Source organism: Phyllobates terribilis, unplaced genomic scaffold (genome assembly GCF_046119375.1).
Source record: "Phyllobates terribilis strain yellow unplaced genomic scaffold, ASM4611937v1 Scaffold_1__5_contigs__length_1240528914, whole genome shotgun sequence".
Lineage (NCBI taxonomy): Eukaryota > Metazoa > Chordata > Amphibia > Anura > Dendrobatidae > Phyllobates > Phyllobates terribilis.
The window spans coordinates 247,303,414-247,330,718 of record NW_027362761.1 but is presented as its reverse complement, the minus strand read 5'-3'; the positions used below and the strand labels follow the sequence as shown (position 1 = coordinate 247,330,718).

The 27,305-nt window shown below is 45.3% G+C and overlaps 1 protein-coding gene across 3 annotated transcripts; it reads left to right on the top strand.

Moving 5' to 3' along the window:
- Positions 1 to 43: 43 nt before the first annotated feature.
- On the top strand, positions 44 to 26,643 carry TOX4 (TOX high mobility group box family member 4). 3 transcript variants are annotated; one of them, XM_073671130.1, is made up of 10 exons: positions 48 to 196; positions 8,282 to 8,472; positions 16,810 to 16,878; positions 18,310 to 18,552; positions 18,686 to 18,946; positions 19,506 to 19,733; positions 19,849 to 19,929; positions 20,976 to 21,677; positions 26,208 to 26,374; positions 26,506 to 26,643. In XM_073671130.1, exons 2-10 carry the CDS (start codon positions 8,305 to 8,307, stop codon positions 26,564 to 26,566), a joined length of 1,980 nt encoding a protein of 659 aa, XP_073527231.1. In that variant the 5' UTR covers positions 48 to 196; positions 8,282 to 8,304; the 3' UTR covers positions 26,567 to 26,643. The 3 variants fall into 3 exon arrangements, with proteins under 3 accessions (XP_073527232.1, XP_073527231.1, XP_073527233.1); XM_073671131.1 differs by lacking the exon at positions 8,282 to 8,472 and having other exon boundaries at positions 44 to 196; XM_073671132.1 differs by lacking the exons at positions 8,282 to 8,472; positions 16,810 to 16,878 and having other exon boundaries at positions 113 to 196.
- The last annotated feature ends 662 nt before the right edge of the window (positions 26,644 to 27,305 follow it).

Below are 27,305 nucleotides of genomic sequence, written 5' to 3'. Positions count from 1 at the left end.
CCACGCCCCCCGCTCTGACGCTGCCCGGACGCTGTACTGGTCTTGGCACGTTCTCGTACAGTTGGTACTCTAGCTCCTCCTGAGAGCGCAGGATAACGTCCCGTAACTCCCCGGAAGCAGATGTGCCGCCATCTTGGTGGAGGCGGAGAAGTGTAGTTATAAAATAGAAGGGGAACCCGCGGCCCTGACGATGGAGGTGAGGCGTCCTGTTATCATACGAGAGGCTGGTGGAGGGGGTGTGAGGAGAGCGGACTCTGGGGCACGGCCTTGGCTTCTGGGCGGATTGTACATGTGGGTCTGGTGGTGACAGCGCTGCACTGTGTATTGTACACTGCCATACAGGAGACCAGGGCTCCATGGTAACCGCAGCACTATGGAGGCTTCTGGGCGGATTGTACATGTGGGTCTGGTGGTGACAGCGGTGCACTCAGTGTATTGTACACTGCCATACAGGAGACCAGGGCTCCATGGTAACCGCAGCACTATGGAGGCTTCTGGGCGGATTGTACATGTGGGTCTGGTGGTGACAGCGGTGCACTCAGTGTATTGTACACTGCCATACAGGAGACCAGGGCTCCATGGTAACCGCAGCACTATGGAGGCTTCTGGGTGGATTGTACATGTAGGTCTGGTGGTGACAGCGGTGCACTCAGTGTATTGTACACCGCCATACAGGAGACCAGGGCTCCATGGTAACCGCAGCACTATGGAGGCTTCTGGGTGGATTGTACATGTAGGTCTGGTGGTGACAGCGGTGCACTCAGTGTATTGTACACCGCCATACAGGAGACCAGGGCTCCATGGTAACCGCAGCACTATGGAGGCTTCTGGGCGGATTGTACATGTGGGTCTGGTGGTGACAGCGGTGCACTCAGTGTATTGTACACTGCCATACAGGAGACCAGGGCTCCATGGTAACCGCAGCACTATGGAGGCTTCTGGGTGGATTGTACATGTAGGTCTGGTGGTGACAGCGGTGCACTCAGTGTATTGTACACCGCCATACAGGAGACCAGGGCTCCATGGTAACTGCAGCACTATGGAGGCTTCTGGGCGGATTGTACATGTAGGTCTGGTGGTGACAGCGCTGCACTGTGTATTGTACACCGCCATATAGGAGACCAGGGCTCCATGGTAACTGCAGCACTATGGAGGCTTCTGGGCGGATTGTACATGTAGGTCTGGTGGTGACAGCGCTGCACTGTGTATTGTACACTGCCATACAGGAGACCAGGGCTCCATGGTAACCGCAGCACTATGAAGGCTTCTGGGCGGATTGTACATGTAGGTCTGGTGGTGACAGCGCTGCACTGTGTATTGTACACCGCCATATTGGAGACCAGGGCTCCATGGTAACTGCAGCACTATGGAGGCTTCTGGGCGGATTGTACATGTGGGTCTGGTGGTGGTGACAGCGGTGCACTGTGTATTGTACACTGCCATACAGGAGACCAGGGCTCCATGGTAACTGCAGCACTATGAAGGCTTCTGGGCGGATTGTACATGTGGGTCTGGTGGTGACAGCGGTGCACTCAGTGTATTGTACACCGCCATATAGGAGACCAGGGCTCCATGGTAACTGCAGCGCTATGGAGGCTTCTGGGCGGATTGTACATGTAGGTCTGGTGGTGACAGCGCTGCACTGTGTATTGTACACCGCCATACAGGAGACCAGGGCTCCATGGTAACCGCAGCACTATGAAGGCTTCTGGGCGGATTGTACATGTAGGTCTGGTGGTGACAGCGCTGCACTGTGTATTGTACACCGCCATATAGGAGACCAGGGCTCCATGGTAACTGCAGCACTATGGAGGCTTCTGGGCGGATTGTACATGTGGGTCTGGTGGTGACAGCGGTGCACTCAGTGTATTGTACACCGCCATACAGGAGACCAGGGCTCCATGGTAACCGCAGCACTATGGAGGCTTCTGAGCGGATTGTACATGTGGGTCTGGTGGTGGTGACAGCGGTGCACTCAGTGTATTGTACACCGCCATACAGGAGACCAGGGCTCCATGGTAACCGCAGCACTATGAAGGCTTCTGGGCGGATTGTACATGTAGGTCTGGTGGTGACAGCGCTGCACTGTGTATTGTACACTGCCATACAGGAGACCAGGGCTCCATGGTAACCGCAGCACTATGGAGGCTTCTGGGTGGATTGTACATGTGGGTCTGGTGGTGACAGCGCTGCACTGTGTATTGTACACTGCCATACAGGAGACCAGGGCTCCATGGTAACCGCAGCACTATGGAGGCTTCTGGGCGGATTGTACATGTGGGTCTGGTGGTGGTGACAGCGCTGCACTGTGTATTGTACACTGCCATACAGGAGACCAGGGCTCCATGGTAACCGCAGCACTATGGAGGCTTCTGGGTGGATTGTACATGTGGGTCTGGTGGTGACAGCGGTGCACTCAGTGTATTGTACACCGCCATACAGGAGACCAGGGCTCCATGGTAACTGCAGCACTATGGAGGCTTCTGGGCGGATTGTACATGTGGGTCTGGTGGGGACAGCGCTGCACTGTGTATTGTACACTGCCATACAGGAGACCAGGGCTCCATGGTAACTGCAGCACTATGGAGGCTTCTGGGCGGATTGTACATGTAGGTCTGGTGGTGACAGCGGTGCACTCAGTGTATTGTACACTGCCATACAGGAGACCAGGGCTCCATGGTAACTGCAGCACTATGGAGGCTTCTGGGCGGATTGTACATGTGGGTCTGGTGGTGACAGCGGTGCACTCAGTGTATTGTACACCGCCATATAGGAGACCAGGGCTCCATGGTAACTGCAGCACTATGGAGGCTTCTGGGCGGATTGTACATGTAGGTCTGGTGGTGACAGCGGTGCACTCAGTGTATTGTACACTGCCATATAGGAGACCAGGGCTCCATGGTAACCGCAGCACTATGGAGGCTTCTGGGCGGATTGTACATGTGGGTCTGGTGGGGACAGCGCTGCACTGTGTATTGTACACTGCCATACAGGAGACCAGGGCTCCATGGTAACTGCAGCACTATGGAGGCTTCTGGGCGGATTGTACATGTAGGTCTGGTGGTGACAGCGGTGCACTCAGTGTATTGTACACTGCCATACAGGAGACCAGGGCTCCATGGTAACTGCAGCACTATGGAGGCTTCTGGGCGGATTGTACATGTGGGTCTGGTGGTGACAGCGGTGCACTCAGTGTATTGTACACCGCCATATAGGAGACCAGGGCTCCATGGTAACTGCAGCACTATGGAGGCTTCTGGGCGGATTGTACATGTAGGTCTGGTGGTGACAGCGGTGCACTCAGTGTATTGTACACTGCCATATAGGAGACCAGGGCTCCATGGTAACCGCAGCACTATGGAGGCTTCTGGGCGGATTGTACATGTGGGTCTGGTGGTGACAGCGGTGCACTCAGTGTATTGTACACCGCCATACAGGAGACCAGGGCTCCATGGTAACCGCAGCACTATGGAGGCTTCTGGGCGGATTGTACATGTGGGTCTGGTGGTGGTGACAGCGGTGCACTCAGTGTATTGTACACCGCCATACAGGAGACCAGGGCTCCATGGTAACTGCAGCACTATGAAGGCTTCTGGGCGGATTGTACATGTGGGTCTGGTGGTGACAGCGGTGCACTCAGTGTATTGTACACCGCCATACAGGAGACCAGGGCTCCATGGTAACTGCAGCACTATGAAGGCTTCTGGGCGGATTGTACATGTGGGTCTGGTGGTGACAGCGGTGCACTCAGTGTATTGTACACCGCCATACAGGAGACCAGGGCTCCATGGTAACCGCAGCACTATGGAGGCTTCTGGGTGGATTGTACATGTGGGTCTGGTGGTGACAGCGGTGCACTCAGTGTATTGTACACCGCCATACAGGAGACCAGGGCTCCATGGTAACCGCAGCACTATGAAGGCTTCTGGGCGGATTGTACATGTAGGTCTGGTGGTGACAGCGCTGCACTGTGTATTGTACACTGCCATACAGGAGACCAGGGCTCCATGGTAACCGCAGCACTATGGAGGCTTCTGGGCGGATTGTACATGTGGGTCTGGTGGTGGTGACAGCGCTGCACTGTGTATTGTACACTGCCATACAGGAGACCAGGGCTCCATGGTAACCGCAGCACTATGGAGGCTTCTGGGTGGATTGTACATGTGGGTCTGGTGGTGACAGCGGTGCACTCAGTGTATTGTACACCGCCATACAGGAGACCAGGGCTCCATGGTAACTGCAGCACTATGGAGGCTTCTGGGTGGATTGTACATGGTGGACGACTTGTGTCCTGTGTATGTACGGCGACCATTGAGGAGGAGGCTTGTAGTCATGACCGGTTCACAGATATGGAGGCTTCTGGGTGGACTGTACATGGTGGACGACTTGTGTCCTGTGTATGTACGGCGACCATTGAGGAGGAGGCTTGTAGTCAGTGACCGGTGCTCTGATATGGAGGCTTCTGGGCGGATTGTACATGGTGGATGACTTGTGTCTTGTGTATGTACCGAGACCATAGAGGAGGAGGCTTGTAGTCAGTGACCAGTGCTCTGATATGGAGGCTTCTGGGCGGATTGTACATGGTGGACGACTTGTGTCCTGTGTATGTACGGCGACCATTGAGGAGGAGGCTTGTAGTCATGACCGGTGCACAGATATGGAGGCTTCTGGGTGGATTGTACATGGTGGATGACTTGTCCTGTGTATGTACGGCGACCATAGAGGAGGCTTGTAGTCAGTGACCAGGCAGCTGCACTTACACAGAGGCTTCTGTGTCGTGGTGACACTTTGTTTCCCAGTTCTGTCCTCCGTTATTCTGCCTTTCCCACTTCTCTGAATCTCGTCAGACCTCACTGAAGCTTTTATTTCTATTACAACCCTGTTATTCCTGAAGAATAAGACTAATCCACCGTTGAGCGTTTGAGACCCGCCCTCCCTCATTCTGGCAGTCTCAGTGCCCCCTCAGTCTGTGCGGTATACCAGGTGTAATCTCACCCTGAGGGGGCATATGTGACTGCTGCCCAGTTCATTGGGTGCCATAGGAAGCGGCATTTGTGGATTTTGACACCATTGACAAGTCCCTTAAGGATGAATTTGTGTCTGATGGAGTTGTCACATGTTTTCGGTGCAGATTTGACCTGTATCTTCTATGATGGCTTACAATACTATACATGTGGAAGATGCAAGTTTACAAAGCCTTATATAATGGGTGTTGGTTTTGTTATGGGGTTATGAGGGAATATCGGTTGTCCCTACAAAGTAGTTGAGGTTTTGCAGACTGTCCTATTCATGAGAACGAGGCTGTCAGAAAGCATTCTCATTTGTGAAACGCCTTTTCAACCACAGAGTTTCTGTGTGTGAACATACTCTTGGGCTGGCCATAAACGGCACATTGCTGCCAGCTAAACGGCCATCTTTTGACCCCCCCCCCCATACACATGCACGCTCTGGTCAGCGGAGTGAGCAGGTGGATTATTTGAGTAATCGCTACCAGACATCTCATCCCGAAGTGTATCTTCCCCAGATCACAGCAGCTGTCCGGCAGTTGTAATACATAATGTCCGATCCCCTTACCTCCCCATACCCAGCAGATGTGTGGCCGAAATATATCCATTTTGTATTCAGTCTTCATGAATTGGAGGGAAAAAAACCTACTCCTGGAATTTCCCTTTTAGTAATGCACCATAAGCTTTTATCATGCTGTAAGTTCGGCTCAGTAGGAATGTGTATGATTCATGGGTCCCATAATGAGGACTCAATGATGAGGGTACAATACAGCCGCATCTCTAGGTCAGACAGGTATATATTCCAGCACACTTGTGCGCCTGTCGTGTGGATGTTATTCCCTGACTGTCTTATAGGACTGCTTTGTGGATCTATCTCCTGGTGGTCGTCCACATCTAGAAGCGTAGTTCACTTTCGGTGCTGTCCCAACCTTATCCAAGGTGATTTCATGACACTGGTGTCTCCGCATTTATTTAGTGGCCATAAAAAGTTGTAGTATTTGAATAACCTCTTCCCATACTTGGTATAATGGGGCTGTCTGTAGGGTTTCTGGTCATAGTAGTCGTATGTTGCTTATTGATGAGTAGAATTACCATGTGTTCTTTTATCCTGGTCAGAACGCTGAACACTGGATGATCCCTGTAGAAGCACATGGAATCTTTTACCAGTCATTAAATTGAGCTCTGCCATAAAGATGTAATAAGGCATAACTGAGGTGTAGTCCCATTATGATGAGGCACCAACTCAAAGGCACGTAGAAGCTGTGCCGCTGATGCCAGGTTCTGCTCCAGAATGCTTCTGCTGCTTAATACTATTATGGAAAAAACTTGCCGTTGACCGCTATCCAGACCTAGTAATGGCGTAAAATTATCAGAGGAGTATCACTCGCCTGTCCTGCACTTACTTTCCAACACTTCCCCAGTGCCCTGCCAGTCTATTGGTAGAGCTGGAACCTGGGAAGGATTGTCTGGGGGTTAGGAGTTGAAAAGCTTCAACCAATTTACTAGAGGAGAAACTGCACCTGATGGTTTGGTGTCCAATTTTGTATTAAAAAACCTGTGAATGAAGTAGGAGGCACACTGAGGAAAAGAATGGCCGCTTAGATTTGTAAGGGTGATATAGCACAACTCTGTAGGAATAAAAGCTGACCATGCAAACTACATATTACACTGCTTCTTTAACTGGGCACAGTGTAATATTCGAGGGGTTTCCACTACAATGATATTCATAACCTAGCCTTAGGAGAGGTTGTCAATATGAGAATAGAGGGGGTCTGATATCCAGCACTCTCAACAACCAGCTGTTATCGCTGCCATCAGCAGCTGGAAATAGACAATGTACCGAACTGAACCCGATGCTCCGTACGCTGTGTAGTAGCCGCTGCCACATGCTGAAGGTCATCTCTTATTGATCTTATATTGATGACCTAGTCAATCATTCTAAAAGTAGTGGGCAATCTCTTTAATAACAGTCTGTCATGGCACCAAGTGACAAGAATGATACGGTGTCTGGAAATAAGTGCCGTTTTCCAAGTTTAGACAGTCGATTTGATACCTCGTTCACAGTATCCTACCTGTCTAAAGGGCTCAATTACACTAGCAGACTAGCGGCCATAATTGTTGCCTACAGATAAGCCAATCAGCTTTTCTTTAATGGCCTATTTGGACAGGACGACCTTGTTTCTAATGTATACAGAAGAATTGCTGATCGACCGTTTAGTGCACATAGACTGCTATTGTTCTCGACAGCATGTCCTGTCTACACAGGGTGATGTGTTGCCAAGGATGATTATTTTTATGACCGCTTTAAAATCATTTTGCCCTATGAACAAGTCTTTTTTGCTTGCTTTTTCCACTCCCAATTATTGGTAGACTATCATTCCTAGGAACACATGATTTCAGTAATTGTGCAGTGTAAATGACCCATAATAAAGTTATCTATCCTTTGTGAAGGTTATCATTGTCAGATTGGTCATAGTTCCAACAGATCACCACATCTTCCCTGGTTTTCTCCTGGCTGCAAGACCACAGCTAGGAGGAGGTGAATGGAGTCGAGGATATGCCCTACCTCTCCATTTAACTCCATTTGGACACCAACGATGGCCGAGTGCTGTCTATCGTTGTGGGCGTTAATGGAGTGATGGTGGCTGCGTGACGCTGTTTAACACCACCTGGTAACTGTCTTGCAGCCAGAGAGGAGGGGGGTCACATATCCCCATACTAAAGATTGGTTGGGGTCCAATGGATGGAATGGATGGGTCATATGGGTTACAAAATGTGGCTACACTATGATGGACGGACAGGTTGAACATGCAGGGGAAATGTTTGTGTGGGGGTACCTTTTGATTGGGGTGTCAGCGCCCAGACCACTGGATCATGCTTTGGTGTCTGTGCCGCAGTAGCCATGACCTCGGTGCTGTGATGCCTCAGGTGTCTGCACAGTGGGCACCAAAGACTGAGCATAAAAACACTTCATCTTCATTGTTCTGCCAAGTGGGTTCAGTTGTGGGAGTTGTCATGTGATGTAATGGAGAACCTCTCGATGGCCCCATGGCATGTCTTGTGGTAAGCGGGTAGCGCAATCCTGGGGCTGTAGCCGGCACTGTTCTACACATGTAAAAGCCACAGAAGTGCTGATGCTTGTGGTTGTGAATGGCGGTAGCCATAGTCGTAATGAGGCGAGAGCCGGCCGGCTTGTTCTAGTTTAGGAACTGTTCTTTTATGTGTTGGTATCATACAGTGTTCGTACCTGGAGTTAACCCCATATGTTTCTGCAGACTGTGGGATTGCTAGTCAATTAATGGACCCCCACTTCTTTATACGCTTGGATGGTGATAATGCTGATGGGAGTGCTGCGTTTCCTGGCCAGCATTTACTCCTATCAGGGGAGGACGATCCATCCTCTCTGCTGGACTCCTCAGCTCTGGTGTCCGCCCAGCGTATGTTTGGCATGTATGGGCAAAGCAAGGTGAGCACTGGGGACATGGGTGTAACAATAATTATCGTGAACAATTCTCTGCGCTAATAAACTGCAATCGATCTAATAAGTCAATAGGCGCTTGTTTGACAGCCCCCACTACATGGGCTGATATGCACTGCATGTAGTTTCAGGCACATGTAAATAATCAAATTAGCTCTTGATTGCGATCACTGCCATGTTTCTAGGAGACAAGCATGTTTTCCGCACTAACGCAATCCTTTTATTCCCATTTTTAATTTTGGAAACCCCACAAAACACAAAGAAACCGTGCAGACCAGCAGTTTATCTTGCACAGTGTACAGTGGGTACAGAAAATATTCAAACCCCTTAAATTTTTTCACTCTTTGTTTCATTGCAGCCATTTGGTAAATTCTAAAAGTTCATTTTTATTCTCATTAAAGTATACTCTGCACCCCATCTTGACTGAAAAAAACAAAAAAAAACAAATGTAGAAAGTTTTGCAAATTTATTAATGAAGAGAAACTGAAATATCACATGGTCATAAGTATTCAAGCCCTTTGCTCCGTATTGAGTAGAAGCCCCCTTTTCAGCTAGTACAGCCATGAGTCTTCTTGGGAATGATGCAACACGTTTTTCACACCTGGATTTGGGGATCCTCTGCCATTCTTCCTTGCAGATCTTCTCCAGTTCCATCAGGTTGGATGGTGAACGCTGGTGGAGAGCCATTTTCAGGTCTCTCCAGAGATGCTAAATTGGGTTTAGGTCAGGGCTCTGGCAGGGTCAGTCAAGAATGGTCACAGAGTTGTTCTGAAGCCACTCCTTTGTTACTTTAGCTGTGTGCTTAGAGTCCTTGTTTTGTTGGAAGATGAACCTTTGGCCAAGTCTGAGGTCCAGATCACTCTGGAAGAGATTTTCACCCAGGATATCTCTGTACTTGGCCGCATTCATGTTTCCTTCAATTGCAACCAGTCGTCCGGTCCCTGCAGCTGAAAAACACCCCCATAGCATGATACTGCCACCACCATGTTTCACTGTTGGGATTGTTTTGTGCAGGTAATGAGCAGTGCCTGGTTTTCTCCATACATACCGCTTAGAATTATCACCAAAAAGTTCTATCTTCGTCTCATCAGACCAGAGAATCTTATTTCTCATAGTCTGGGAGTCTTTCATGTGTTTTTGAGCAAACTCTATGCGGCTTTTCATATGTCTTGCACTGAGGAGAGGCTTCCGTAGGGCCACTCTGACATAAAGGCCTGACTGGTGGAGGGCTGCAGTGATAGTTGACTTTGTGGAACTTTCTCCCATCTCCCTGCTGCATCTCTGGAGCTCAGCCACAATGATCTTGGGATTCTTCTTTACGTCTCTCACCAAGGCTCTTCTCCCACGATTGCTCAGTTTGGCTGGATGGCCAGGTCTAGGAAGACTTTTGGTGGTCCAAAACTTCTTCCATTTAAGGATTATGGAGGCCGCTGTGATCTTAGGAGCCATGATTACTTCAGAAATTCTTTTGTAACCTTGGCCAAATCAGTGCCTTGCCACAATTCTGTCTCTGAGCTCCTTGGGCAGTTCCTTTTGAGCTCATGATTCTCATTTGGGCTGACATGCACTGTGAGCTGTGAGATCTTATATAGACAGGTGTGTGCCTTTCCAAATCAAGTCCTATCAGTTTAAGTAAACACAGCTGGACTCCAATGAAGGAGTAGAACAATCTCAAGGAGGATCACAAGGAAATGGACAGCATGTGACTTAAATATGAGTGTCTGAGCAAAGGGTCTGAATACTTATGACTATGTGATATTTCAGTTTTTCTTTTTTAATAAACTTGCAAAAACTTCTACATTCCTGTTTTTTTTCAGTTGAGATGGGGTGCAGAGTGTACTTTAATGAGGAAAAAAATGAACTTTTTAGAATTTACCAAATGGATGTAATGAAACAAAGAGTGAAAAATTTAAAGGGGTCTGAATACTTTCCGTACCCACGGTATGTGCACACGTTGCATTTTTGCTGCTTTTTTTGCCAGTGAAAAACACAGCATTTTACAGTACCAGCAAAACAAAAAAAAAATTGAATGAGGTTCCTGAAATCCCATGCACATACACGCTTCTTATTTTTCCTTGCAGATTTGAATCCGTTTCGTATCTGCAGCATGTCTATTTATAAATTCGGAGGAAGCGGAGTTATGCTGGTATGAAAGCACATTTTTATTCACAGATAAAATTTAATTACAATTGCAAAAACATACATATAAAGGGTGACATGACAGCTGGACAAGTGGGTGTCTGCTTTAACCTGCCACAATCCCACAACTTTATATGTGTAAGTAGCAAAGTGCAGTGCAGGTGAGACGTCCCATAAAACAGAGTAAATGCCATAAGGAATCAAGAGATTACAAAGCTCGGCATAAAAAAGAAAGGGTTGATTTTACCAAGGTGGTGTGGGCAGGTGACGGCTGACAAAGATGGCCGAGCAAGGAAACCCGACGCGCATTTCATGACTTGTATTTCCACTTTCTCAAGGGGCGATGTTGATCTGGTGCTGAGAAGGACCTTTTGTATCCCTAGCAACGGTCACGTGTACCGTCACGTGACAGCCGGCGTTATTTCCGGAAAGGGCGTGTGTATACCCTAAAGCGCCTAAAGACGTGGCTGAGTTGAGGCTCCTGGGCATGCGCAGAAAGCGTCGAGACAGCCAGGCACGTACATGGCAACAGCCGACTGGGGCGCAGGCGCACTGCACTCCTGGGAAGTGTATTGCACGGTTCAATGGGACGGACTGACAAATCACGGTATTGTCACAGAGGGCAACAATATTCAATACAATAACATGTAAACAATATGTATCATCCAATAGGTACTCTATAGTGGTCTATTCTTCCATTATCCTGGAGCTGACATAGGAAGAACTGTGTAGCCTGAATTTCCAAGTGGTCATCCTGAGCAGCAAACGCCTAAATGGAAAAGGGGAATAAAGCAAGAACAAATGAATAATTAAAACCATAAACACAATTAAAAAGCCACCAATGATGGCAGGGGGACAGGTTCATATGTAACGGCTCAAAAGGAACTAGAGGAAGAGGGAGAAGCTCAAGGACTCATTGAGACCGTGTGGGGTCATAGTGTTCAGAGTCACTATTCACTTGGTCTTGATTTGGGTCAGGATCTTTTTGACATTATTCCCCTGGATTCCCATGTGTACCACGTCGATCACACGGATCCTAAGGGACCTGGGATCGCTATTATGAACAGTTATGTCGAGTGCTAGTTTTAAGTTCCCCTAGTCCTTCTCATCACCGGATCAACATCGCCCTTTGAGAAAGCAGTAATACATGTGATGAAACGTGCGTCGGGGTTCCTTGCTTGGACATCTTTGTCAGCTGTCACCTGCCCACACCCCCTTGGTAAGATTAACCCTTTCTTTTTTATGCCTAGATTTGAAATCTCTTGATTCCTTATGGTATAACTAGCCGTTCCATCACAGGCATTTACGCTGATTTATGGGACGTCTCACCTGCACTGCACTTTGCTACATACAAATATCAAGTTGTGGGGTTGTGGCAGGTTAAAGCTGACACCCACTTGTCCAGCTGTCATGTCACCCTTTATATGTATGTTTTTGCACTTGTAATTGAATTTTATCTGTGAGTAAAAGTGTGCTTTTATACCAGTATAACTCTGCTTCCTCCGAATTTATAAAGGACTAACAGGAGTTGGTATATTATCCGGTGTATTGGCCTATTGTGTATTCGGCATGTCTATTTCAGCATTTTCCCGCTCTTTTCATCCAATCTAATAAATGGGTGGGAGATGCATGGAAATACGTGTGTATTTTAGGCAGCATTTTTTTCCCTTCACCCATGACAGCACACCTGAGAGAGGATACCCGCCGACCAAGGACAGGAAACCTTCTGAAATGAAAGGGCGTTACCTCTCCCCCCGCTTCAGTTGATTTCATGTCCTTGATGGGAATCCTTGTTGAAGAAAACGGTGGAAGAAGTATGGACTTATCCAGGCCTGTCCTGGTGCTGGAAGAATGGGCTGTGGGCCTGTGGCGCAGGCCTTCAGGTGCTAGATGCGCTGTTAACAGGTTCCCCGGGGACCTGCTGCACGTGCGGGCGGTGGAGAGGTCTCTGGCTTCTTCAAACCGCCGCGCCGCCCTCACCCTGCTGCACACATGACCGCTCCAGAGCGGTGAGCTCAGCGGTCGCGCGCCTCTGATGTAACGGTGTGGTGTACGAAGAGTAGGGCGTGCCTGGGTGACGTCGGGGGTGCCGCTGGGTAACAAGATGGCGGAGCCCTTTCCGGGGTTCGTGGGGCAGAACCGGAAGGAGACTGCAGGGGATCTGGAGGTGGTGCTGACCCCACCCACCTCCCTGTATAAAGGAGATCTATGGGGTCAAAACACTGCTCACACAGTCTGGTCACCATGTCTGATCAAGACAGAGCAGCTTCTGCCGCAGTAACGACCACCACCATCTGCCCGCCGGTCAAGAGGTAGTTGCTCGAGTGGTAAGAGCAGCAGCCGTCCCAGCCAGAGGAGCAAAGCTTCTTGAGACTCCGCGGTCTCCAGAAGGGATGCGTCGCGTATCCCGAAACAGACATCAAATCCGGTATCCTCAGTGGACAGCGGGGGTGAGTGATCTTTGTGAATGTCACCATATTTTTTTGCTAATCAGAGCATTGAGAGGACCTCCTTAGAAAAGTTATACACATAACCAACACCACATCACACAACAACCCAACTATAGTGCACACCCAGCACGATTAAGGTCCAGGTATCAGCCTTGGGGGCATTATATAACCGCAACCTTGCTGCCAACAAGGTTCATTAAATTCTGTGGTAGATCCAGGCCGGTCACAATACCCATGGTTCCCCCATGGGACCTGATACTTGGGGCATTAACCATGGAACCTTTTGAGCCGGCTCAGAAGCTGTCAGCAAAATACCTTACACTCAAAACCATTGTTTTGGTAGCTTTAACATTAGTCCGTAGAGTAAGCGATTTACAGGCCCTGTCTATAAATCCTCCATATACACAAATATTTGAGGATGGAGTAGTGTTAAAACCTGATCCAGCATATATCCCTAAGGTAGCCCTCAAATTTCATAGGAGTCAAGGAATTGTTCTGCCCTCCTTTTGTAACAACCCAAAGACCCCAGGGGAACAAAAGTTTCATAACCTCTATGTTGGAAGGGCTCTTTTGCAGTACATACATGTAACTAGCCAGTGGAGACTAGGCCAATCCTTGTTTGTAGCATTCCGGGGAAATAGGAAGGGTTACGGGGTAACAAAAGGGACCATAGCTAGCTAGATGGATTAGGGAGGCCATTTGTTTAGCCTATTCTGCTTGTGGCACTCCAATCCCTGATGACATCAAGGCTCACTCCACCAGAGCCATGGCTACCTCCTGGGCAGAGAAGGCAGAGGTATCAATAGATCAAATCTGTAAGGCTGCTACCTGGTCTTCACCATCTTTAAACACAATCAGCTGGATCTATCCTACATGACTGACTTAACCTTTTGATAGAAGGGTGCTGCAAGCTGTGGCCCCTCCCTAAGGTGTTTCAAATTCTTCAGAAGTCTCTAAGGTGTGCTGTCATGGGTGAAGGGAAGACACCAATGTTACTTACCGGTCGCTGTTTTTTCCAGAACCTATGGCAGCACCTGTATATTCACTCCCCTTTTTTTCTCTCACCATATGGGTGTGCACTATAGTTGGGTTGTTGTGCAATGTGGTGCTTGATTATGTGTATAACTTTTCTAAGGAGGTCCTCTCAATACTCTGTAACCAACTGAAGTGGGGAGAGGTCCCGCCCTTTTATTTCAGAAGGTTTCCCGTCCTTGGTGGGTGGATTCTCTCTCAGGTGTGCTGTCATGGGTTCTGGAAAAAAACGTCTGCCGGTAAGTAACCTTGGTGTTTTCTGCTAACACATCAGTATTTGCAGCAGATTTTTCTGCTGAAAATACTGAACGTGTGCACATTCCTTTACTAGTCGTATTGCCTTGCAGTTCTTAAATCTTTTGATGGTATATGATTAAGATTTGACCTCTGGGACCCAAGTGACCCTAAGAATGAAGGGACAAGGCACCAGTTTAGAGCTTTCCCTGCAGGGAGGCTGATGGGAATACCCCTTAAAAGCCAAATTATTTATAGGCTGAATATTGAAACGGCTAATAAAGACAGTTCACATAAAAGAAGCAACATAGTATATGAGAATTACTGGTCTGGAACTGAGGATGTGGTTTTTTTTTTTTTTTTGTGTGCGTGAAACATTGATGGCCTACACGGTGTTTCATCGATGGAGGTCCATGACGATTGCTAGTCAGCAAAAGAAAGGGGAAACGTCACTCTCTGAAGTCTTCATTGTTAGCATAGTGACACGAATGAACAAAACAAGATGGCCCCGTCATTTTGCTGGCTGCCTGGTTTAGGACCCATGCTGATCAAACCCGCGTGTCCTAAGGATAGACGCTAAAGTGTTCTTCTGGAACCACTTTAATGGGTTTTTATTGTGTGAAAAATTGTACAGTATATCTATGGTATGTATACACTCCTCCATAATGTAATTGTAACACCAAAAAGGCAAAGTCGTGGAATTATGGAAATCACAGGATCGATAGACGTGTTTAAAGGGAACCTGTCACTTGATTTGTGCTGCCCAATCCACAGCCAGCATGAATTAGAGCCTGGCTGCAGGATTACAATCGGGTATATCATTTTCTGAAATGCTTCAGCGTTTCAGAGAGAACCTAGTTTGACGTGCCATCCGGGAACTAGAAGAAGAGCTGTGACTAGTCCGGCCCTGGCTGCCTTCTCACCACACTGCTCTAGGTGATACCGTAGACACATGGGAGAGACCTGTCTATCAACGAGCGTGGTGCAGAGAGAAGCCAGCCAGGGCTGCACTGGACTAGTCTGGTCTATGGTTCCTGGCTGGATCTTCAAACTGTTTTCTCTGGAATACCTTAGCATTTCAGAAAAAAAACATACCTGGCTGCAATTGTACTGCCAGGATCTGATTTGTGCAGCTGAAATCAAGTGACAGGTTCCCTTTTAATGATAAGCAAATCATGAAGAAATGGAAACAGAATTTCCAAAATCTCTTGCTCTATTTAGTATGAGTGCCAGGCCATTTTTTCACACCATTACACCAGGCTGCATGTTATTTATCCTACTGTAAGTGGCCTGCATGGCCTAACATGCTACCATGGCCTGCAGCATCTCCAGACTTGTTTACCATTGAGCACATATGGGATGTCATCAATTACAAAGGGAGCTGCCATCAGAGGATCTTGATGATTTGTGTACCCAAGTGTATTTAGCTTAACAGAACCTTCCTCAGACAACCATTATTACCCTCATTGATATCATGACCTCCTGACAAGTAATGCAAGTGCATGTATTTCTGCGCATGATGTCTTACTCCATACTGAATTACTTGACTTGGTTTGATTTTTTTTTTTTTTTTCTTCCATCCTTTGCATATTGACATGTCTATTGATCCTAAGATCTCCAGAATTCCTTGACTGGTGTTACTATAAATATCTATCTTTAGATACAATTGCTGAGAATTGCTGAGGGGGATTACCTATTGGCCCTGTCAGCCGGATAGTAGCAACAGCCCCAATGATGAAACCGTTATCACATGGGAACAGTATGGGTTCTAGTTAAGGTGGCCTTATACTTTAGATGCGAGTTAGATGACCTTGCTGGTTTTGTTGGTACCCACTATCTAAGTGTAGCAGGTTACATTGGATTTTCGCGTGTCTGAGCCTTGGTTGCAGTGGGAGAAAGCTTACATGTGCTTAGGGAAGTCTTGAAGAAAATACCCAGAATGAGATAAGCATTAGATGGGTGAATGTGATTTAAAGGGAACCTGTCATCAGATTGTAACGCCCCCCAAACTAACGTCAACTATGTAGTGGCTGTAATGTAGGATAAGTCCACACCTTTTTTTTTTTAGAAATCCTTGTTTTCTATTTCTGAGTAATCCATTGTGCTGTAAATGCTGCAGGGTTGGCATGCCACTCAGTTTACTGGCCTACTGCAGTTTTTGGTCCATTTCTCTGCCTGCCTCCTGTTAGTAACCAACAGGTCACTTGTGTTCCCCCACCTTGGATCTGATGCAGACTCCATCATTACCTGCGCTAGATCTTGGGCAAGGCAGATGAGTGACCTGTCTGTTACTAACAAGAGACAGGCAGTGGCAGGAAACACTGTGCCAACCCCACTGCACTTATGCCTCATTTGCATAAACATTTGCAATTGGGGTTGGAATACTTTTTTCCCGTATCTGCCTGATCTTGCAGTCGTACCAATCTTAGTCTGTTCTCTCCTTGCTTCCACATGAATTTCCACTCTGTAGTTTCCTGGGGGGAATGACAGTTACCTGACCATCACAGGATCCGGGCACCCCTTCCTGACTGGGACAGAGGTGAGCACATAAAGCAGAATGTTATGCTTATCTTTTAGTACTCACTATTTGGGGATGTTCACACATGGCAGATTTTGTTATAGAAATTTTTGTGACTGAAACTCTGTGCCATATATCTGAATGGGGCTGTTTTACATGAATGGGACAGTTGTTGTACTTTTTGCAAAAAAAAAACCACCCAGCTAATCTGCAACTTGTGAACCTACTCATTTGGAAAATAAATTGAAACTGCAGCAGATTTCCTGTGTATTCACTTTTGGAAATTCTGCTGCTTTTTTTAGTGCCAGCATAGTGCATGTGATTTTTAGTAAATCTCTGCCGTGTAAATTAACAAGAGCTGCGGGTTTGAGAACTATGTTCACACATCATGATTTTTATTTTTTTTTTTTGTCAATTTTCTGCAGCAAAACCTGATCTTCAAGGGCATTTTGTTCAGGATTTTTCTTGCAGTTTTGGTTCTTTTTTGTTGTGTTTTTTCACTGTCCTCCTTTCTCTTTTTATGCATGTACATAAAGTTCTGTGAAAAAACAACCCCATTCTATTTTGGCATCAAAAATGTTGATACAAATTTTGATGTGTTTTTTTTCACTACCCATTATTTCCTATGGCTGAAAAAATGCTGAAAGAAGTGACATGCTCTATTTTCCAAAAAAACATGCAAGGCACAAAATACTGAACAAATGAAACATGATGTGTGAACAGAGAATTCTGGTTTCTCATAGACTTTTCTGGTACTGCAAAAGGCAGATGAAAATTTGCAGAAAAAACTGCATCAAAAAACGCTGAAAAAAAACACGATGTGTCAACATAGTGTATTTTCCTGCTGGCTTTTAGGCTGTCAGAAGATTACCTGGCGTGCAGAGATCAGTGCTGCCCTGCAAGTAACTTGTGGGGGCGGTGTTGGTCTCTACATGCCGGGTATTCTTACAACGTGCACTGACAGTGCGCTCTCCTACTGGCTCATTACTTCTGATGAGACAGTGAGAGAGCGCACTGTCACTGTTCATATTACATTGACAAGAATCTAGTGAGCATTCATTGGAATTGACAACCGACGCTTGCTCAGTAGAGCAGGGACTATCTCAGTCCCTGAAACAGAGGTCTCTGACTCGTTTTAGGGTGGGGGCAGAGGCCACAGCAGTGCCTTTGCCCCTTGATGAAGCTTTGAGTATTCCAGCATGCACAGGGATTCTCAAACAAATGAAGCATCATCAAAAAAGTAGTATATATTTAAAAAAAAAAAAAAAGTGTAGTGAAGGAATTGTAGGGACTTTTCAATAAATATTAGAAAATAGATTAGATTATGGCATTAAATAACAGGCATTTAGGATGAAAATGACCTTGTGTTTGTGACCATTCCTTTCATTAAGAATCCTGCTTTAATTGCTGTATTTGTGTATTGATGCAAATGTGTCCAATTCTTTTTTACAGACCTTTCATACGCCCAGCCTCGGGGATGAGGAGTTTGAGATTCCCCCGATCTCTCTAGATTCTGACCCTTCTCTGGCAGTCTCTGATGTGGTGGGACACTTTGATGACCTTGGGGATCCTACAGGAGTCCAAGATGCAGGTTTTGCTACACAGTATGGAGTGCAGACACTAGATATGCCAGTGGAGATGAGTCATGAGGTTATGGAGCAAACAGAAAGACTGCTTGGAACTGGATTAACCATGGTAAAGGATTTTTTTTCTCTGTTTTTTTACACTTTTATAAAAAAAAAAAAAACAACTTAAGAATATGAAAATGCTTTGTTTTGCCATGTTGTCTGTATACTGTTGTAATGATCCTTGTTGATAATTAATACAGGATTTGGATCACCCTATTGTCACTGCATACAATGCCAATCCCCCAGTCACCATAGACGTTTCAATGACTGACATATCATCTGGGCTTCTGGCTCATAGTCAGCTGACTACTATTGACCAGTCAGAGCTGAGCTCCCAGCTGGGCTTGAGTCTTGGCGGTGGCACCATTTTACCTCCAGTTCAGTCTCCTGAGGATCATCTTTCCCCTGCCCCTTCTCCAACAAGTTCTCTGCATGATGAGGACATGGAAGACTTCAGAAGGGTGAGTTTGTGACACAATTGCACATTGTTGGGAAGATCTGGATGGTGCAGTACTAGAAGAAACAAATTGGGGGTGAGGGTTATGATGGCGCTCACCTGTAAGGGTTCAGTAAAGACAACACCTGTAGAAGCCTCATATGCTGTGGCTGGAGGAGAGTATTGTCCAGATAGCAGTTGGCAAAGCGGAGATTATTGCGATGTGCACTCACAGAAAGGATGAGATTCGGAGAAAATAAGTAAGGATTTTTTATGCACACCAACATGTTTTGACTTTTTACTGCGAGAAAGGCTCTGTCTGGCACCAAAATGCGTTGGTGTTGCAAGAAAACCTTTCTTATACTTTTCGGATCCTTTCCATGAGCGCCGTCCACACATCGTGATAATCTCAGCTTTGCCAAAGTGCACCTTAACAGAACCGTTCCTTGAGATGTCAGTATTTCAGTAGTAATTCACTTAGAATTTTAGGCAACATGTTTTGTAGTTTCATATAACTTTTTGACATATTTCTATTCATGTAAGTGCAATTTTTCACATGGTGGTGTTTGCTGATTCATCTACAGATAACTGCCCCTAAGAGTATTGTCGTCGAACAAGCGAAAAAACAGAAAGCTTCGAAGAAAAGGAAGAAAAAAAATCCCAATGAGCCTCAAAAACCACTCTCTGCATATGCCCTGTTCTTCCGTGACACACAAGCGGCCATCAAAGGACAAAACCCCAATGCCACATTTGGAGAGGTATCTAAAATTGTGGCTTCTATGTGGGACAGTCTTGGCGAAGAGCAGAAGCAGGTAACTGACTGTGAAGAGATTGTTGTATTGAGTCCAAGTCCATCTTTAGATTTCATTGCTGGCTTTAGAATTTGATCAGATAAATCTTTTTTTCTAAATATCCATTTCATCTCAGGTTTACAAAAGGAAAACAGAAGCTGCAAAAAAGGAATATCTGAAGGCTTTGGCATTGTACAAGGAAAACCAGATGTCACAGGTAGTCATTCTGAAATGTATTTTTACACTGGTTATTGGTGTTATTTTCTCACTTTGTGGCCCCTCAGGCTGTAAATTAGCAGTATGCTTTTAAGCAGATGAATGAATGGTCTCCAGTGCTTCCACCACCAAATGCTTCAGATCAAGGTTGTAGGTTCGGTGGCTGAGACTTGTGACTCAGCAGTCCTCCTTCCTTCACAATGAATTCTTGAATTGCTGAACTTTGAACTGGACCACCTTAAAAAAACACTGCAGCATTTTTGTACATATAATGATATCTCACTAACAATATCCTAGCTATGTAATATGTTTAGTTCCTGTGCAGTCATATATTTTAACCCCTTCATTATGGGCACCTGTGATGCTGTGTGTAGATTGGTCCGTCTCGCGTTGACAAAATCCTGTGTTCCATAGGATTTTATCACCATGGCTTGTAGAAATCTGTGTCCGGGGAGGCTTATAATCATCATCATTGAAGGCTTGAGACTGCTCCCCTGACTCCTGCTTGTGATAATGTTTCTCTCTTTTAGCAAGCAGGAGGCAAGGAAATGAGCTGATGCTGAATCACACAGGATAAACTAAAGAATCTAAAGTGCGAGTTAGTTTTAATGCTAAAGGACATGAGCTCTGTCACTTGCCACCATTATGTAGTTAACCGTGTAGCAAGTGCAGTGGGATGAGACTGGTTTTAGAGAAGCCATATGAAGAAGGAAGAATGAGCCAGGATGGTGAACGGCGTATAATTGGGACATTAACAATTACATATAAACAAATGCCTCTGTTATTCCTTAGTAATAAAGTATGTTTAGACAAATGCCCCTGAAATGTATTCTACAATACATGACACCCATTTTTTTTCTTTTGGGTCTGCTCTTGATAACGACTCATTATTTACTTATATCCATTCTTCAGACAGTATGGGAATCAAACAGCAGTATGGAAAAAAAAGTGCTGCTGTATTTTTGTAACCACCTCAGACCGACTTGTCAGTATATGCTCTGTGATTTATTACGGTGTCTTTCATGCTGTTCTATTTTATTTACACAGGTTGTTGAGTCATTGGATTTAGACCCCCCTGCTGTCCCGGCTGTACTTACAGAATCGCCAGTTTCATCTCCCTCTGTTGTGACGACATCAAGTGTTCCACAGTGTGTTTCTTCACCACCTACACCTACTATTACTCAGGCACCAACTCCACCCCCTGCCCCTACTCCGCCACCTCCATCAACTCCCCCTCAGCCCAGCATTGCTAAAATAATCATTTCAAAGCAAATGCTGCAAGGAGGACAGATTCCCACCTCTATTGCAATGTCTCAAGGCATGGTGACGGTAATCCCAGCCACTGTGGTGACTTCCAGAGGCCTTCCTCTCCATCAGTTACAGCCTAGCCCCCAGGCACGAATTACACGTTCTGTACTTCAGGCAGCAATGCAGTTACCCCCTCGCTTACAGCCGCCACCGTTGCAACAGATGCAGCAGCCCCCTCGTCTGCAGCAGATGGCCCCTGCACAGCAACCATCCATCACTATTCTTCAGTCACCACCACCTCTGCAGCCTATGCAGAAAGTGCGGCTAAGTTTACATCAGCCGCCTCCATTACAGATCAAGATTATACCACCTCCTCTACAACCTCAACCACAGACTGTTCAAGTCCAAGCAAAAGCCATCCCAATTATCAATGTACCCACCTCCCCTGAGGTCTCGGTCTCACCTGAGCACTTGGAAGTGTTAACAGAAGTGGTTCAAGAAGTGAGTTTGAATTATTTCATGTTTATGGGGAAGTCAGTGGAGATGGATGGACTGCTGCCTCCTTTCTGTGAAAAGTGGGGACACGTGAAGGGAGGCTGTCATCCCAAACTGACAGTGTAATCTAAGCATTGTAGAAGATATAGCCCCTATAAAAATTGCACCTTTGGTCTCTAACTGCTGCCTCCATTCTGCGGAAATTGGAGCTTAACACCTTGATGACCTATGACATACATTTTAGTCTCGGGTCGCTAAAGGCTGTATTTAAATTGTGCCAGTGCACTCGTGTATCGACCCCTCGCTTCTTGATGGCAGGGAGCTGCTGGGTGACCATGGCACCAGGAGGCCTGCTGAATGTCCCCATACCTGCCATGTGGGTCCTCCTGTTTAACCCCTTTACAGCCTGTGCCGTAATTGTACGCACAAGGCTGTAACCCCTGGTTCAGTGAGGGCTCTGGCGCTGAGCCCGCACTGAACCGGGCACATGTCAGCTGATTATTACAGCTGACATGTGCCCGCAACAGCCACGGGTGGAATCGCGATCCACGCGCGGCTGTTAACATGTTAAATGACGCTGTCAATCTCTCACAGCGGCATTTAACAGCGCCGTGCCGGAAGCGCGTCACTCACCACGCCCATCGGTGACCCCGTCATTTGATCGCGGGTCACTGATGGGTGGGCATGACAACCCTGGGTCTGCAGCAGACCCCAGTGGTTGTCATGTACTGATCGATATGAGCGCCACCTAGTGGTCGGCGCTTATAGCAAAGGAGCATTTCTACTACATAGAGGTGATCTGCTGATCACCTCTATGTAGCAGACGATCAGACAAGTGCTGCTTCTAGTCTCCTATGGAGACTATTGAAGCAAGCAGGAAGTGAAAAAAAAAATGTTTTTAAAAATATTAAAAAATATAAAAGTTTAAATCACCCCCCTTTTGCCCCATTCAAAATAAAATAATAATAAAAAAACACATACACATATTTGGTATCGCTGCGTTCAGAATCGCCCGATCTGTCAATATAAAAAAAGAATTAATCCGATCGGTAAACGGTGTAACGAGAAAAAAATTCTAAACGCCAGAATTACGTTTTTTGGTCGCCGCAACATTGCAATAAAATGCAATAACTGCATCGGATCTACCTCCAAAATGGTATCAATAAAAACTTCAGCTCGGCACGCAAAAAATAAGCCCTCACACACTCAGATCCCGAAAAATGGAGACGCTACGGGTCTTGGAAAATGGCGCCATATTGCTTTTTTTTTTCTTAGCAAACTTTGGAATTTTTTTTCACCACTTAAATAAAAAAAGAACCTATACATGCTTGGTGTCTACGAACTCAAAATGACCTGGAGAATAATAATGGCAGGTCAGTTTTAGCATTCAGTGAACATGGGGGAAAAAAAAACCCAAACATCTGTGGTATTGCACTTTTTTGCAATTTCACCGCACTTGGAATTTTTTTCCCATACATGATATGGTAAAACCAGTAATGTCGTTCAAAAGTACAACTCGTCCTGCAAAAAATAAGCCCTCACACGGCCATATTGACCAAAAAATAAAACCGCTATGGCTCTGGGAACAAGGGGAGCAAAAAAAGAAGATGCAAAAAAACGGAAAATCCCAGGGTTGCGAAGGGGTTAAGCTCTGCCGCTCGCTGGGCTTCATAGAACTGCAATACTGAAGTAATGCTGTACTATTGAATGATTAGTGTCACTAAAAAAATATTTAAAAATATGGGGGAAAAAAAGCATATTTGGTATCATTGTATTGAAAAAGTCCAGTCTATCAAAAGTATTTAAACCGTACATTAAACGGCAAAGAGAGGAAAAAAAAATGATGCACTAGAATTGCTGTGTGTGTTAAAAAAAAAAAAAAAAAATACAATAAAAGGCAACAAAAAGTCATGTACTCCAATAAATGGTGTAATTCAAAAGTACGGCCCTGAGTCATCAATTCCTGTGAGTAGGACAGTGCACTCAGCTTCTTGGCTACACTAAGGGTTCACCGAGCACCCTAATTGGCATGCTTGATGACCTTTCAATTTCTGCAAAACGATTAGAACACTAAAGGTGTCCTTTGCAAGGCTTTGTGCTTGGTTTATATTGTCAGTTTGGGCTGAAACTCAGTTGCAAGGGGTATTCCCATCTTCATGATCCTATCCAACATGTAGTAGGTGTAATAATAATATAATATTAGCAAATGCCTACAATCAGAAATGTAGTATAGTTTTTCTGATTTGCTATGTCGCTTACCCAATGTAGGGTGTTGCAGTAGCTTGGGTATCTTGATTATGACCGCTAACTAACTCGCTATATGAGTGGTCATAGCCATGGATTCCTGAGCTGTTTCAATGGCCTAAATGGGGTAAGCGACATGGCGAATCAGAAGAACTAGACTACATTTCTAATTGGAGGTATTGACTAATACTATTACATCCACTACATATTGAGACAGGATCTTGGCGATGGGAATAACCTCTTTAAAGGTGTTGTCTGTGACTTTTCAAAGTAACTGATTAGCTTTGAAGTGAGGGCAGAGAATGGTATAAAAATAGAGAGAAGGAAGAAAAAGAAATGAAAACTTTACCTGTTCAGTCAGTTGTTTGTCTCATTGCTTTGGTGCTGCAGCGATGGTCTCATGTTGATCATTCATGTGACCACTGCAACTAATCAGTAGATTACAATTACTATTGGCATGACCATGGAGGAGATGATGGATAGATATATTTATAGTATTTTTTTTTTCCCCCCTCATTTCCTGCCCGTGCCCAAATGAAAAAAAAACTTTAAGCAATTTAATCCTTTCAAGTAAAATAGTTATATGAAAAAGTTTGGGCACCCCTATTAATCTTAAGCTTAATGTTTTATAAAAATTGGTGTTTTTGCAACAGCTATTTCAGTTTGATATATGTAATAACTGTTGGACACAGTAATGTTTCTGCCTTGAAATGAGGTTTATTGTACGAACAGAAAATGTGCAATCTGCATTCAAACAAAATTTGACAGGTGCATAAGTATGGGCACCTCACCAGAAAAGTGACATTAATATTTAGTAGATCCTCCTTTTGCAAAAATAACAGCCTCTAATTGCTTCCTGTAGCTTTTAATGAGTTCCTGGATGAAGGTATTTTTGACCATTCCTCTTTACAAAACAATTCCAGTTCAGTTAAGTTTGATGGTCGCCGAGCATGGACAGCCCTCTTCAAATGATCCCACAGATGTTCAATGATATTCAGGTCTGGGGACTGGGATGGCCATTCCAGAACATTGTAATTGTTCCTCTGCATGAATGCCTGAGTAGATTTGGAGCGGTGTTTTGGATCATTGTCTTGCTGAAAGATCCATCCCCTGCGTAACTTCAACTTTATCACGGATTCTTGAACATTATTGTCAAGAATCTGCTGATACTGAGTGGATTCCATGCGTCCCTCAACTTTAACAAGATTCCCGGTGCCGGCATTGGCCACACAGCCCCAAAGCATGATGGAACCTCCACCAAATTTTACTGTGGATAGCTAGTGTTTTTCTTGGAATGCTGTGTTTTTTTGCCGCCATGCATAACGCCTTTTTGTATGACCAAACAACTCAATCTTGGTTTCATCAGTCCACAGGACCTTCTTCCAAAAAGAATTTGGCTTCTCCAAATGTGCTTTTGCATACCTCAGCCGACTGTTTGTGGTGTGCTTTCAGAAACGGCTTCTTTCGCATCACTCTCCCATACAGCTTCTCCTTGTGCAAAGTGCGTTGTATAGTTGACCGATGCACAGTGACACCATCTGCAGCAAGTTGATGCTGCAGCTCTCTGGAGGTGGTCTGAGGATTGTCCTTGACTGATCTCACCATTCTTCTTCTCTGCCTTTCTGATGTTTTTCTTGGCCTGCCACTTCTGGCCTTGACAAGAACTGTCCCTGTGTTCTTCCATTTCCTTACTATGTTCCTCACAGTGGAAACTGACAGGTTAAATCTCTGAGACAGCTTTTTGTATCCTTCCCCTGAACAACTATGTTGAATAATCTTTGTTTTCAGATCATTTGACAGTTGTTTTGAGGCGCCCATGATGCCACTCTTCAGAGGAGATTCAAACAGGAGAACAACTTGCAAGTGGCCACTATAAGTAGCTTTTCTCATGATTGCATACACCTGGCTATGAAGTTCAAAGCTCAATGAGGTTACAAAACCAAAAAAAGTGCTTTAGTAAGTCCGTAAAAAGTAGGTAGGAGTATTTAAAACAAGAAAATAAGGGTGCCCATACTTATGCACCTGTCAAATTTTGTTTGAATGCAGATTGCACATTTTCTGTTAGTACAATAAACCTCATTTCAAGGCAGAAACATTACTGTGTCCAACAGTTATTACATATATCAAACTGAAATAGCTGTTGCAAAAACACCAATTTTAAGAAAACATTAAGCTTAAGATTAATAGGGGTGCCCAAACTTTTTCATATAACTGTATATACAGTATATATTAATATTAATGTGTAATTTTTGGATGTGTAATAATGTCTGTTTGGATGATTGCTTTCTCTAGGAATCTCCCCCTTCACAGATGGATGTTCAGCTAGTGAGTGGGTCTCCCCTACACAGCCCGTCGCCCCAGCCACAATGCCTGCGCTCTGGGTGTGAGAATACCCCTGTAGAGAGTAAGGATTGGGATAATGAGTACTGCAGCAATGAGTGTGTGGTGAAGCATTGTAGGTGAGTCCTGTACACATGTCATTGGATTTCCAAAAATCTATATTACGCCCCTGGGATATATTAATTTTAGTAATCTGTATTTACACACCATTGAGATGCATAAATCTATATATTTTTTTCTGTCTTTATAGGGACACATTTACAACTTGGGTTGCAGCACGAAATCAAGGGACACTTGCTTCTGTGAAATAACACTGGTTATCCTTTGTTCTAAACTCTCAACTAATGCCAATATGTATAGGAAGAAATAAAAACAAACAAAAAATGTTTTTTTATTGATGGACTGTTCTGTGTATGATCTGAGCAAAGCAAGGACTGGATGGTGCAGAGTAAATTTTGCCTACTCCTGTGCCGTAGGACATAGTGGGTAACTGTTCTTTGTCTAATTCTCTTTTCCGCCATGAACATGTAACCGGATGTAGGAGGGCAGCACTGTTGTCATGAAGTCTGAAAACAATTGACATGCTTCCTCAGAGCCAGAATCATGTATACCACCAATCTGTAGTGTTCTCTATCATTTCTCAGCCACTCAGATGTGCGGGAGCCTTTATGGGTGCAGTCTCATTAGACCAAACAGTTCACCATTTTGTGGAGCCATCTGTATTAAATGTTTTTCCAGATATTTTGAAGGTGTGGTATTTTTATCCTCATAAGTAGCCTATTTCACAGGAGGCCTAGTGAACGTCTTATACAGGTAGAGAAGATAGACTTACTCTGGAGAACTAAGAGATTCCTTATTGTTTTGGAGTTAGAAAGTCACGTTGTCTAATTTGGGACTGCATCATATTCTCCTGTAATGTATCCACTTATTCTGTACCAGGGCTTTTTATGATCACTTGCACATTCATTGCTTTGGAGTGTTTCTAGTTCTGTGCGTTAAAGGAAGCTTCTTAGTCCAAGATGCATTATTTGCCTGCAGATATAGTGGTAA